The sequence below is a fragment of the Garra rufa genome, chromosome 15 (assembly GCF_049309525.1).
Source record: "Garra rufa chromosome 15, GarRuf1.0, whole genome shotgun sequence".
NCBI lineage: Eukaryota > Metazoa > Chordata > Actinopteri > Cypriniformes > Cyprinidae > Garra > Garra rufa.
Window position 1 is genome coordinate 44,747,998 of NC_133375.1, and position 14,335 is coordinate 44,762,332.

The 14,335-nt window shown below is 39.5% G+C and overlaps 1 protein-coding gene across 2 annotated transcripts; it reads left to right on the forward strand.

Annotated features, from left to right (window-relative positions):
- Positions 1-871: 871 nt before the first annotated feature.
- Positions 872-13,968, forward strand: znf608 (zinc finger protein 608). 2 transcript variants are annotated; one of them, XR_012339461.1, is made up of 9 exons: positions 872-1,704; positions 2,392-2,527; positions 3,329-3,416; positions 5,818-8,077; positions 8,405-8,798; positions 8,904-9,043; positions 9,832-9,987; positions 10,768-10,830; positions 13,182-13,968. XR_012339461.1 is itself a non-coding variant. In XM_073819562.1 (9 exons), the coding sequence occupies exons 1-9, from the start codon at positions 1,051-1,053 to the stop codon at positions 13,199-13,201; spliced, it is 3,903 nt and encodes a 1,300-aa protein (XP_073675663.1). In that variant the 5' UTR covers positions 872-1,050; the 3' UTR covers positions 13,202-13,968. The 2 variants fall into 2 exon arrangements, 1 of the variants encoding a protein (XP_073675663.1); XM_073819562.1 differs by having other exon boundaries at positions 9,832-9,979.
- Positions 13,969-14,335: the final 367 nt, after the last annotated feature.

Here is a 14,335-nt window from a genome sequence, read left to right on the forward strand (position 1 = left end):
ATTGGTGTTTTGATGCCCATGAGTTCCCACTAGCAAAATACAGTTAAAATGCAGCTTCAAGGGACTCTGAACGATCCCAGTCAAGGAAGAAAGGTCTTATCTAGCCAAACGATTGGTTATTTTCTAAAGTAATTTACAATTTAAACACATTTTAATCTCAAATGCTTGTCTTGTCTAGCTCTGCGATGTGCATGCATACTCTGTGCACTCCAAAGACAGTTAGGGTACGTCTAAAAACTTCCATCTCATTTTCCTCCCCAACTTCAAAATCATCCTACATCGCTGCAGAAGCACAAACCCAGTGTTTACAAAGTGAACATGCAAAGAAGATCAAACGCCCTTTACAAAAAAATGAAAACTGTAATGTAAGATGATTTTGAGGTTGGAGGAGAAAATGAGATGGGAGTTTTTAGACATACCCTAACTGTCTTGAACTGGAATACACAGAGTTGACGCAAAGCTAGACAAGACAGCATTTGAGGTTAATAAGTATATAAATGGTAATATTTTTAGAAAATAAACAATCGTTTCACTAGATAAGACCCTTCTTCCTCAGCTGGGATCGTTTGGAGTCCTTTGAAGCTGCATTTTGGAAGTTCAAACTCGCAGGCACCATAGAAGTCCACTATATGGAGAACACTCCTGAAATGTTTTCCTCATAAAACATAATTTCTTTATGACTGAAGAAAGACAGAATGTCAGACATGTAAGTGTGTGTATATGTATGGGAAAACTAAAATATTTAGATATCAAATGCTTTGCAACGTTCTACTCTGATTTAATACTTTTTGAGGCCTTAATTTGAGTAAAAAAAAAAGAACTGAGACTTTTTAAGACTTTAACTTCTTGATGGATTCATTTGCAAAACACAATCATTCTTTCAGTCAAAACATTAGTTACACATGTTGATCTAAGATGTTTCAATGTGTTGAGCGTTCGAGCCGCACCGCGGTAATTCAGTTTCCATTAGCACTTGTGTGTGATTAATACCCTCCCATCCACTTGATTTAGGATTCATCACCGTTTTCTGTCAGAAATCCTGTGTGGAGAATGTCAGTCAGTTCCTCCCTTCAGCAGAGAATCAAGACACACGGAGCGGATCCGGACGACAGCGGGGATGACTGGGAGATCGGCGTTGGGAATCTGATCATCGACCTGGACGCGGATTTGGAGAAGGATCGACAGAGATTGGAGATGAATCGCGTTTTGAGCGTTAAAAGCGCGGTGGAAGGTCGCGAAGAGCTCGAGTACAATTGCGCGGGCGCAGGCGCCGTGTTCGACGGCCTGACGCGAGCCTCCGCCGCTAGCGATCAGCCTTTCCTCTGCAAGGAGCCCAAGAAATTCAAGCTGAAACGACGGAATTCCTCCACGGACGCGGATCGGTTCCCGTCGCTGGAGATTGTGAGCGGCATTCCCAAAGTATGCGTCAGTAAGCGGCGCGGCGGAGAGATGAATTCAGCACCAGCGCCGGTGGACAGCGACGAGCCCGCGCCGCCCGCCCGAGCCAGAGACGGCAAGAAGGGCAAAAGCCAAAGCAAAGGACTGAGGAGAGAGAAAGACTCGGCGAGGACGCGGAAGGACAAGCCAAACGATGAATTTGAGAACGGAAGCGCCTTGGGAGCAACGGAGAGGGGCGGAATGGACGCGGCGGCTATTGTTGACCACACTGACGAAACGAGCACCGATGAGCACAGCCTGAGAACGGTAAGCTCACATCTGTCCTTCAGACACCTTCGCAAACAAAACAAGTGGAGAACGCATCGCATCCGATTATACGCATCCCGTCGTGTCTCGAACCGCCAATGTGTGCATCTATCACGAGCCGTGAGGCTGTAGGTTGAGCTGATGGCGGATTCGGTGTTTGTGTATTTGAGAATGACGCTCCAACACTCACGACAAACCGTGTCTGTTCGCCTCTTTGTGCGCTACGCGAATCTCTCTGCAGCACAAAAAGAGCAGCACCTTCCGTGCGATCTAAGCTCGCTTTGCGATGGCAATATAAAGAGGTTTTCTTTTGTTTGTCAGCCATTTCCTTTGTGAACACAGCCCCTGAGAGATTCTTCAACGTCTGTTGCTAATGGAAACCTGAGCATCATAATTCCCTGTTTGTTTTGGAACAAAGACATACTGGCTTCTTTGAAGCCAGGACGCTTTTCGTGTGTTATTTAGAGATTTAAATATAGAGGCAAGCTCCACCCCCTTTAGCCTTGGCTGTTCTGCTCTATTGTCCCAGTGTGCTTATCTAGATGTCTTTTCAGTTTGCTTTGGCTGTTGTGACATTGACTTGTGTGCTGTTAAAAATGAAAAGTCAAATGTTTCGATGAAGGAACTCGCATGCAACTGCATTATACCTCAGCTGGCACTGTTTGTGCTTCCTCCCTCTTTCTCCAGTTGAGTGTTAAGACGCGGTCAGTTGGAACTAACACGCAGGAAGCCGAGAAAGCCCTCGAGTCCAGCTACATGGAGCCATGTCAACCGGGAACGAGCGTCAATCTAGAGGGTATTGTCTGGCATGAGACTGAGGAAGGTGAGAGCATGTTATAGAAACATGCAATATGCAATTTCACATTTCCCTTTTTTCTGCATTCACATTGGTTTGATTAGATAAGCGATGAGTGAAGGCCGAGTTTTGTCATTAGCTCCATAGGACTGCGTTTTCAAAGCAGCTGTGAGACTGAAGCATTTGAAGGAAGAGGAGACACTGGTTGCATATTGATTAAGCAAATTAAAATTGCAGACCACCATCTTAACTTCCATCATGCACTGAGATCAAACGTTTGAAAATACAGAGAAAAGACCAAGATATGTGATCCTGGACCACAAAACCAGTCATAAGCGTTGTTTTTTGGGTATTTGAGCTCTATACATCATCTGAATAAGCTGAAAGCTGAATAAATACGCTTTCCATTCATGTATGGTTTGTTAGGACAGGACTAACTATTTGAAAAAATGCAATCCGAGGGTGCAAAAAAATCGAAATATTGAGAAAATCACCTTTAAGATTGTTTAAATGAAGTTCTTAGCAATGCATATTACTAATCAAAAATTTACAGTAGAAAATTTACTAAATATCTGTAAATGTTCCACGATCTTAATTTCCTACTGATTTTTGGCATAAAAGAAAAATGTATAATTTTGACCCATACAATGTATTTTTGGCTATTGCTCAAATATACCCCTGCTACTTAAGACTGGCTTTGTGCTCCAGGGTCACATATGGCTAAAGCTAAATTTGGTGATTGTAGAAAATGTTTTAATCTTTTGGAATACTGTGGCTTTGGATATTTCAGAGGGACTCATTGCTGTGACTGCTTCTGTTCGATTTCAGGGGTTCTAGTTGTGAATGTCACTTGGAGGAAAAGGACCTATGTGGGCACTCTGTTGGACTGTACCAAGCATGACTGGGCTCCGCCACGGTAAACACCCTCCTTTCTCCTTGAATGCTTGACTTGAAGTGTTTATACACTGCCTCTTAAATGTTTGGGCTAAGTACAACTTTTGATGCTTTTAAAGGAAACTGCTCATCAAAGGCAGTCAAAAGTTTGCAATCAATAAGATTTTTAATGCTTTTTAAATAAGACTTTTCTGCTCATCAAGGCTGAGTTTATTTGATTAAAAATACAGAAAAAATTGTAATATTGTGAAATGTTAATGCAATTTAAAATAATAGTTTTCTATTTTAATATACTTTCAAATATAATTTATTCCTGTGACGAAAAGCTGAATTTTCAGCATCATCACTCCAGTCTTCAGTGTCACACGATCTTTCAGTTTTGCTGCTTAATAATTTTTTTGGAACCTGTAATACTTTTCTTTTAGATTCTTTGATAAATAAAACATTAAAAAGAACTGCAGAAACTCCTCGTTCAAAGTTTGGGGAGGGAATTTTTTCTTTCTTTGAAAGAAATGAATACTTCTATTCAGCAAGGATGTGTTTAATTGATGAAAAGTGATAGTAAAGACTTACATTGTTAGAAAATATTTATATTTTGAACAAATGCTGTTTTTTAACTGTTTATTCATCAAAGAATCCTGAAAAAAGTATCAAAGGTTCCAAAAATATATATTAAGCAGCGCAAATCTTTTCCACATTGATAATAAAAGTAATAAATCAGTATATTAGAATGATTTCTGAAGGGTTGTGTGACACTGAAGACTGCAGTAATGATGCTGAAAATTCAGCCTTGCATCACAGAAATTAATTATGTTTAAAGTATATTTTGAATTGCAATAATATTTCATAATATTAGTTTTTTGATGTATTTTTGATCAAATAAGTGTAACTTTGATGAGCATAAGATACTAAAAAAAAAAAAGTAAAAATCACAAACTTTTGATCGGCAGTGTTTACATTTAAATTAAAGGGTTCGTTCACCCAAAAATGAAAATTTGCCCATTATTTACTCACCCTCAAGCCATCCTAGGTGTATATGACTTCCTTCTTTTAGACGAATGTGGTTGGATTATATTAAAAATTGTTCTGGCTACTTCAAGCTTTAGAATGGAAGCAGTCTGAAACGGGTCCAATAAAAGCCTACTGTAGCATATCGACGCATTTTTGTAAGAAAAATATCCATATTTAAAACATAAAAATCACTTTAATCTAGCTTGTGCCAACTGTTGTACACAAAAGCAGCTCTGGACTGATGACGTATACATTGGCGTTATGCATTTCTCATGAAAACCAACCTTTGTTTACAGAAGCAAGGGAAGAAAATGTTTTGACTTTAGCAAATAAAAAACAGTCTCCTCTTGACTTACATGAAAATCCTCCCTAAAGTGATTATTACATTTTAAATATGGATATTTTTCTTACAAAAATGCATTGATTTGCTATAGGAGGCCTTTATTCACCTCCTGGAGCCGTGTGAGGCATTTATATTATGGATGGATGCACTTTATTGGACGTTTTTTGAATTGTTGAAAAGAATCACCCGCCCATTGCCATAATAAAGCTTGGAAGAGCCAGAAGAGTTTTTAAAGGGGTCCTATTATGCTCTTTTGCAAAGTCTTCATTTTGTTTTGGGGGTGCACTATTACATCCTCTCATGCTTGGTGGTTCGAAAAGTACATATTTTTTTTACAAAATTAACATTATTTCAATAACTTTCTCCCCAGCCTGGCACAAATGGCTTGATTAGTTTTGGGTTTGATGAAGGTCCGCCTTCCGAAAAACCAAATGTGTTGTGATTGGTTAACTTAGCAGTCCCACTGCATTGCGATTGGCGAACAGCTTAGACTGTGTTTCAGTCCTGCCACGCCCCTTCACGAAGCAGCAAGTTACATGTACAACTGTTAGCGCAAAATAGATTAAAGTGATTCTTACGTTTTAAATACGGATATTTTCTTACAAAAACAAATTGGATCACTAAAGGAGGTTTTACTGACCCCTCCGGAGCAATGCGAGACACTTTTTATTATGGATCGACTTGTTTTGGACTGATGGAGATAAACACCAGTCTATGCTGTTCTAAAGCTTAGGAGTGCCACTGCCATCGTCTGACTGCATTCGTCTACACTGTAGTCCAAAGGAGCCGTTCATTGTAGTTCTTAAAAATTGATTTTTTAAAAACTAAATATCTCCATTTGGAGTGGACTTTGAGATTTGTAACTTTGTAGATGTTTTTTATGCCCAAACATAAACACAAAATTCAAAAGTGAAAAGCATAATAGGACCCCTCTAATATTATATCTCTGATTGGATTTGTCTGAAAGAAGGAAGTCATATACACCTAGGATGCCTGGTCTTATTTTTTAATTTTTGGGTGAACTGTACCTTTAAGATTTGATACACTTATGACTCCTTGTTGTTCTTAGGTTTTGTGAATCGCCAATGAGTGACTCTGATATGCCTTACGCACGTGGACGCGGTAAACGGATGCGGCTGGCCATCCCAGATCAACCAACTGCCGACCCAAGCCTTTCCAAGATTCGAGGACTTACTCACAAGAGGCGCGGTGTGGGAATCGGCAACAAAGGAAGACGTGGAAGTCTGAACCTCAGTGGCTGTAGGACACCTGGATACTACGCCGTGGAGGACATCAAATCCAATCCAATCATGTGTGGAAAACGAAAAGGCAAAGCCCCAGCCGATTTAGATTTGAGCTTGGTCTCGGAGGACATTAGAAACGGGAATGGAAAAAGGATACGAGCCAAATCCAGAAGCGCTCCTTCCACTCCTCAGGGTAAATCCGACCCTGTCTTTCTCGATCAAGTTTGCGCATCTCCGATGCTAATAGACTGTCCGCATCCGAATTGCAACAAGAAGTACAAACATATCAACGGCCTCCGTTACCACCAATCACACGCTCACCTGAACACTGACAGCAAGCAAGAGTTTGAGGTGGAGAGCGAAGACAGGCTTTCAGATTTCGATGAACCGCTCAACTCGGTACCCTTTGATTCTTCAGAGAACGTAATTTCTAAGAAGCCCAGAAGCATTTATAAACTCAACGCACTTGGTTCTCCAAAGAGCAGGAAGGCATTGCTCAACAACGAAAGCACTCCCATAGCCAATGCAAAAGTAAGAGCGAATGTGGCAAGTAAAGACGGATCCATAGACGATCTGAGCAACCTCCCGCTCATTTCCAACATGTCCGTCGTGCTTGAGAACTGCCTCATGACAGATCGTAATGCTTCCGTTGAGATGCCTAAGCTGGAAGCAGAGGGTGCCATTGATAAGAGGGACATGTGTAACAAAATTAAGAAAGAAGGCTTTACAGAACGATGCCTAGCCAAGTCTCGAACCAACAGATTAATCAACGCAACCCCTGCTCCTCCAAAACTGACAGCTATCCCGCCTGCCGCATTTTCCACTAAAGTCACCGAAGTTACTTCTCTCCAGGCTTCTCCAACCGTTGCCCTCACGAAAGCCAAGAACCTCTCTCTGAAACCCATCAAGCCAAAGCTGGATGTTATTGCACAAGTCAACATGGCCAACACCACCGCAGTCCTGAGCAAAGACAGCAAGAGAAAGGAAAAGCATCGATTGAAGGATAGAACTTGCAAAGATCCACGCAGTCCCAAAAGTGACCCGATTTACGCAAAAGCTGAGGATACGAAGAGTATCGGGAAGGACTTTCCTGTGAGCCTCTTGAAAGAGCACTTGAGCAAGCAAGATGTTGTAAACGGTCCGAGCGAAACGCAAGAAAGCCGTATGGCGAGCATCAGAGCTGAGGCTGACAAGGTGTACACCTTTTCAGACAACGCACCGAGTCCTTCCATCGGGAGCTCTGCAAGAATGGACTGCGTCCCTCTTACGAATGGAGATGGAGCGAGTGCTAAAACCAACAGCCCGGCGTATTCCGACATATCCGACGCAGCTGAGGACGGCGGGTCAAACTCAAGATCTAGAAGGAACTCAACACAAGATTCAAACTCGAATACAAAAATTCCCTCAGCCTCCATGACTCCAGGAAAAGAGGTCCAGTCCACAACTCACGGCCATGCCTATGACTCCCATTGTATTCCAGGTTACATGCATTCTGGCCAAGCCAATTCCACTTCGTTCCATAAGGTGGCCTCGCCCTACGGTCGGACGAAGGATGATTTGAGAGATTTAAACGAGGAGATAAAAGGCTCAGAATCTTCTAGCCACTCAAGTTCTCAGTCACAGCTTCAATACGCCGAAACGCACACAGCGCTGGCTCAGTCTTTGTACTATGGACAGTACAGCCGGGGTGTTTCCATGGACCAGAAGGTTCTAATGATGCCCAGCAGCCACAGACCGCTCAGTGAGGCATGCTGTGAGGAAATGCAGTATAGCAAGCAGAGTCGAAATCAAGGTAGACGAGGATCTGAGCAGAAGGAACGAACAAAGGATGAGCAGAAACAGTTCATAAGCTCTTCTCAGTCGATTCATAAAGGGGCGAACTCTGTTAAGATTAGCTGTGCGAAACCTGGCTTCATCTATGTGGAGTTGGACAAGCAGTTGTCGTTTCAACAGCAGCAGCAACAGGGGAAAGCGTCCCATGTCGGCATGTCAAAAGAACAAGGGGTCCTCAAGGAATCTGAAGAGCTCAGTTTGGAGAGTTCAAACTCAAAATCAAATGTGGACACAAATGTAACATTTCTAAATGTAAGTTACTGATGTTACTTATCATTTACTGAGGAAATGTTCTTTTAGAGACAATAACAGACTGCTAGAAATGTCCTTGGTTTTGCTGGAGTAACAATCCAAAGCATGTTGTTTTTGGAAATATGATCCTTAATCATCAAATGATCAAATTGCCAGGATTCTTTGATGATTGAGAGCATATTGATTTGCCATCCTTTTGAACGCATTAAGAAGGCATTAAACGCTAGGGCTACTGTTTCATAACAAAGGGCTTCCCTGTAAGGTGTGTAAATTTCATTGGTTGTCAGACCAGAAACTGTTTGACAGTAGATGTTCCTCTGGGTTTAGGCTTCAGAATCTCAGTCCTGGAGCCACTCTTATCAGTCCAAATATGCGAAGCCGCAAAATCAAGAGGTCAACAAGATCTCTGAGGAAATGAGTCTGAGTCCAGACAAGGCGAAAGACTGGCACATGCCCCTAGAGCCCGAGTCCAGGCTGGAGGCCGAACTCCAGAGCGTCAAGTGTGAGACGGAGGCCGAGGTCACCGAGGAAAGCGTCAGACCGGAGGGAGACGAGACGGCGGGCGAGACGTCCGAAGACTCGCAGAATGCGAGAGGGGCCGCGTCGTCACCCCAGCAGTCCTTCATTCAGTTTCAGCACTCCTACCCCTATTTGCACCTGTGTGAGACCAGCAGCAATGCTTACAGAGTGATGTCTCCGGCTCTGGTGCACAATTACCCAGGTAATCATCTTTTGCACAATGCGAATACCACCCCAAAACTTTCACGAAGTTGGGGCTGTGCTACGAACTACTTGTAAAGTGTAAGCTGTGTGTCTTCCGTTCTAGGTTTCCATTATCCTCTGTATGGAAAAACGGCAGGGAGAGAGGATTCAGACGGTGCTCCAAGCAGCAAACCCGTGACTGATTCGACAGCATTAGAGCTTCTGTCACATCCTCTCCTGCCGTATCACGGCAAATCTCCTGTTGTATGTATCTCGCTTCAAAAAAACGTAAAAGGCACTGATGAATCGTTCCTAGTAAAGCTTATTGCCTACCACAGAGTCAAATATGACCCTGGACCACAAAACCAGTCATAGGGGTCAGTTTATTGAAATTGAGATTTATGCATTGAATAAATATGCTTTTCCATTGATGTATGGTTTGTTAAGATAGGACAATATTTGGTTGAGATACAACTTTTTGAAAATCCAGAATCTGAGGGTGCAAAAAAATCTAAATACTGAGAAAATCGCCTTTAAAGTTGTTCAAATTAAGTCCTCAGCAATGCATAATCAATTGAATACTAATAAAAAAATACGTTTTAATATATTTACTGTAGGAAATTTACAAAATGTCTTAATGGAACATGATCTTTACTTAATATCCTAATGATTTTTGGCATAAAATCGATTATTTGACCCATGCAATGTATCTTTGGCTATTGCTACAAATATACCCTTGCTACTAAGGACTGGTTTTGTGGTCCAGGGTCACAAATATGGACCCAAATGTGGGACAAACAAACTGTGTGAAACTCAAGTTGTTCTGGATAGCAGCATCTACTAAATATCCACAATGTAAATATAGTTTCTGCAGGCAAATTGTTGGGAATTGTGTACACAGTGGACTCATGAAACATCTTTTTAGGTCTTAAATAGATGTATTAGAGTCTATATAGCCTGATTGATTCATGTAGGTCCTTTGCATTTTAAATATGTGTTCTGTTGTCCAAAGACAAAATATTCCTTATATATTGTATGTTTTACTCCTTTAGCCTGGAGAAAGAGGATCTCCAGAGCAGGAACGTGAGACTGAACGGGAGAGAGAATCGGTTCCCTTTGGTCGCCACCTTCAGGCACATCATCTCACTCACCTGGGCATGAGCTACACGCTGGTGTCCGGCCAGTATGACCCCTTTCAAGGTGAAAAGGTCAAAAACAACTGAACTATACTATACTACACTACTGAACTACTTGAATAGTCTATATTAAAGGGCTCGTATCATGAGGAATCAAATTAGTCTTATCTGCTATTAAAAGATGAATTCAAACAGGTACATGAACTGCAAACCTTTTTTAAAATTGTCAACAATCAACTCTCCCATTGAAAATATGTGACCCTGGAGCACAAAACCAGTCTTAAGTAACACGAGGAAATTTGTAGCAATAGCCAAAAATACATTGCATGTGTCAAAATTATTGATTTTTCTTTAATGCCAAAAATCATTACGATATTAAGATCAGGTTCCATGAAGATATTTAGTAAGTGTCCTACCGTAAATATATCAAAACTTAATTTTTGATTAGTAATATGCATTGCTAAGGACTTAATTTGGACAACTTTAAAAGTGAAATGCTCAGTATTTAGAGTTTTTGCACCCTCAGATTCCAGATTTTCATTTCAGTCATATCCTAACAAACCATAAATCAATGGAAAGCTTATTTATTCAGCTTTCAGATGATGTATAAATCTTAATTTAAAAAAAAAAAGTCTTGTATCAAAAATTAATATCCATTTAATTCAAACTGCAATAGAGAGTGGAAAACTAAACTATGAATGGTTATGGGTGCAATTCCTAAATTGACCTTAAAAAAAATTGCATGGTAAAAGTGATATGAGCCCTTTAGGCATGTTTACAGTGAAGATGAATGTAAGAAGAATGTAAATTGTAAGAGTTGATTGAATTGTTCTGTGATTTGTGATCCTTAAGGTTTGAGTTCTGCGGCACTGGTTGCAAACCAGCAAGTGACAACGACACAGACCTGCTCCAGCGGTGAGAAAACAAAAACTATTAAATCAAATAAATGTGACCCTGAACCACAAAACCAGTCATAAGTGTCAGTTTTTCGAAATAGAGATTTATGACCATCATGGCCAAGATACAACTATTTGAAAATCTGGAATCTGAAGGTGGAAACAAATCAAAATACTGAGAAAATCACCTTTAAAGTTGCTCAAATGAAGTTCTTAGCAATGCATGTTATTAATCAAAAATGAACTTCTGATATATTTACGGTAGGAAACTTACAAAATATCTTAATATCCTAATAATTTTTTGGCATAAAAGAAAAATAATAATTTTGACCCATGCGATGCATTTTTGGCTACTGCTACAAATATACCCGTGCTACTTAAAACTGGTTTGAATGCATGAACTCTTAAAATGAATACCTTAAATGCAATGTAAGTCGCTTTGGATAAAGACATCTGCCAGATGCTTAATTTAATTGATTGATTGAATTGAAGAAGTTGAATATTTATATCAGGAATGCTTGTTTCCAACTAACAGAAAACATTTCCAGAACATTTTGGCAAGGTTCTCTCAAATATTCTTCTAGTTACTTTTAATAGAATGTCTGTTTGAGCTATCTGGTCTTTAAAGGGTAAGTTCATCCAAAAATTAAAATTTTGCCTTGAGGATGAGTAAATAATGGGCTAATTTTAATTTTTGGGTGAACTATCGGTTTAATAATGTTCTCAAACATTTTTCTGAAACGCAGTGTTGGGGAAAGTTACTTTTAAAAATAATGCGTTACAATATTGAGTAACTCCCTAAAAAAGTAACTAATTACGTTACTTGGTTACTTTGTATGAAAAGTAATGCGTTGCAATACTTTTGTGTTACTTTTTAAATCTGGGCAGGGCTTGCTTGTTTGTTTTTAATATAAAAAGTTTGATTTTTGTCAAATGTAAAAGCCTTTTCACACCAAAAGCCTCAGGCTTAGAGAAAAGTAAATTGACGTCTGTACAGTAGACCGCAGAAGAACAAATGTCAACAGTACAGCAATAAAAAAAATTCAGAATTTCTCGAGTAATTTTTGCTTATTAGTATGGATGAATTGAATCATCGAAGGTCGGCAGCAAAGACATCGGTTAATAAAATGGGATTAAATACATAAAGGATATTTGTATTATTTAACATATTTAATTATTGCAGGTTTGCGTTGAATTTGACTGTTTTTATTCATTTTGAAGAACACTGTATCTGTTTTTTTAGTGAGTGAGATGAATTAATGCATGTTCACATTTATTCTAGAACTAAAGTAACATCTTACTCACAATTTCTCTCAACATGGGGACAGGAGAGCTTTTAATCAATAAATGAGGGAAAGGTAACTCAGATATTTTCTTGTCAATTAAAAAGTAATGCGTTACTTTACTAGTTACTTGGAAAAAGTAATATTATTACGTAACTTGCGTTACTTGTAATGCGTTACCCCCAAACCTGCTGAAACGTTCATCTATCATTTTACTACTTGTTTGCAAATGTTCAGAGTTATGTCTTTCTTTCTTCAGTCGTAAAGAAATTATGTTTTTTTGAGGATTTCTCTCCATATAGTGGACTTCTATGGTGCCCCCAAGTTTGAACTTCCAAATGCAGTTTAAATGCAGCTTCAAAGTGCTCTAAACGACCCCAGTCGAGAAAGAAGGGTTTTATCTAGCGAAACGATTATTTTCTAAACAAATTGACAAATGATATACTTTTTAACCTCAAATGCTTGTCTCGTCCAGTCTCTAGGTCAATACAGTTAGGGTATGTTGAAAAACTCCCATCACATTTTTGTCTTCAACTTTTTTTAATACGCTTTATCACCTTTTTTTGTAAAGGCTTCTTTGCACGTTCACTTTCTAAACACTGGGTCAGTACTTCTGCAGCGATGTAGGGCGATTTTGAAGTTGAAGACAGAATGAGACGAAGCTTTGAAGCTGCATTTAAACTGCATTTTGGAAGTTCAAACTCACGAGCACCACAGAAGTCCACTATAGAGAGAAATCCTGAAATGTTTTCTTTAAAAAAAACATAATTTCTTTACTGGATGACAAGGGGGGTTCATATAATGTTTAATTGTAGAACTGGATGTTTTCACCATCACTGTAAAAAGTGAACAGTTGGATCAACTTAAAAAAATACTTCAATTGGTAACACCTAAACATTTTAAGTTATTTCAACTTAATTTATAATTAATTTATGTGATAAATTAAGTTGAAAGAACTTAAAATGTTTAGGTGTTACCAATTGAAGTAATTTTTTTTAAGTTGATCCAACTGTTCACTTTTTACAGTGATTCAAAGAAAATGTATAAACTAAAAAACGTTTTGGTAACTTGTCTGTTTAATCTGCAGAGAACGACGGGAAGATGTGAGATGTTCCCGACGCAAACAAGGATTCACAGACATCAATTCCATGGTGTTCCTCATCGCCTCCATAGGAGGCAGCGACTAATTTCATTTCTAGCCGATGAATGTACGACTGCAGCGGAACTAGACCTGGGCCTGAGAAGCATTTCCTCGGGGCGCCGTCGCACACAAACCCTCTGCTCGTTGGATTTCGCCTGTAAATGGCTACATCTAGCTGTTCGTATGCACTCATATTGTTGTGTAACCATACTATTGAATGTATTTGCTATTCCATCACCTCTGTGTGGTCAAGGACGGTTTGCAATAGATTTCAAGTGACTGTAAGGTGGCTCGCTCCGCATCGACTTATTAACATGAATATACTGTTATTAACAGCCATTAATCTATTGTATCGTATAAAGTGGATGTTAATGGACCGTTCATCTCAGTGCCATACGGTATTATCGTGATGTACATAGTTGTACATAGTTGAACGGCGCTCAGCGGTGACTATAACTAGCTTATGTACCTTTGTATTGATTCAGTGCAATGTATGGTTGTCTACCCACCTCACCGACACGGCAGACGTAGTCCTTTGTTACTTCGATAGTAATGCATAACTCGATATGTTTACAAGTGGTTCTCTGGACTGAAAGTCAATGGTGTAGGTTGGTCGAGTCCCGTCATTAGGTTTTTCTTGATGTCTGCTATATCATTAAACTGCAGTTGCTTTTTATACTGTCTCTGCCTTAACATGTTTGGCAATCCAAATAAAAAGTCAAGGTTGTTTTTACCGGCGGATTGTGGTTTTTGTACGGAAATTGACTTGAAATCAATTTGAATTCATAAGTAAGTCGAGTTTGCAGTAAGAATATACAAATAAACCACGTTTCAGTAAGTCAACAAGTTGTGTTGCCACTGAAGTAATGCAAGTTACGTAATAATATTACTTTTTCCAAGTAAATAGTAAAGTAATGCATTACTTTTTAATTGACAATAAAATATCGGAGTTACCTTTTCAAATGAGTAACGCCAGTTACTTTCCCCTCATTTATTGATTAAAAGCTCTCCTGTCCCCATGTTGAGAGAAATTGTAAGATGTTACTTTAGTTCTAGAATAAATGTGAACATGCATTAATTCATCTCACTCACTAAAAAAC

What these genes read in the sequence shown, in the direction of transcription:
- znf608 (XM_073819562.1), top strand. Translation starts at nt 1,051, where the DNA reads ATGTCAGTCAGTTCCTCCCTTCAGCAGAGAATCAAGACACACGGAGCG. An exon ending in ATCACGGCAAATCTCCTGTT is followed by an intron (nt 9,044 to 9,831) that starts GTATGTATCTCG and finishes TTACTCCTTTAG; the next exon opens with CCTGGAGAAAGAGGATCTCC. An exon ending in CCAGTATGACCCCTTTCAAG is followed by an intron (nt 9,980 to 10,767) that starts GTGAAAAGGTCA and finishes GTGATCCTTAAG; the next exon opens with GTTTGAGTTCTGCGGCACTG.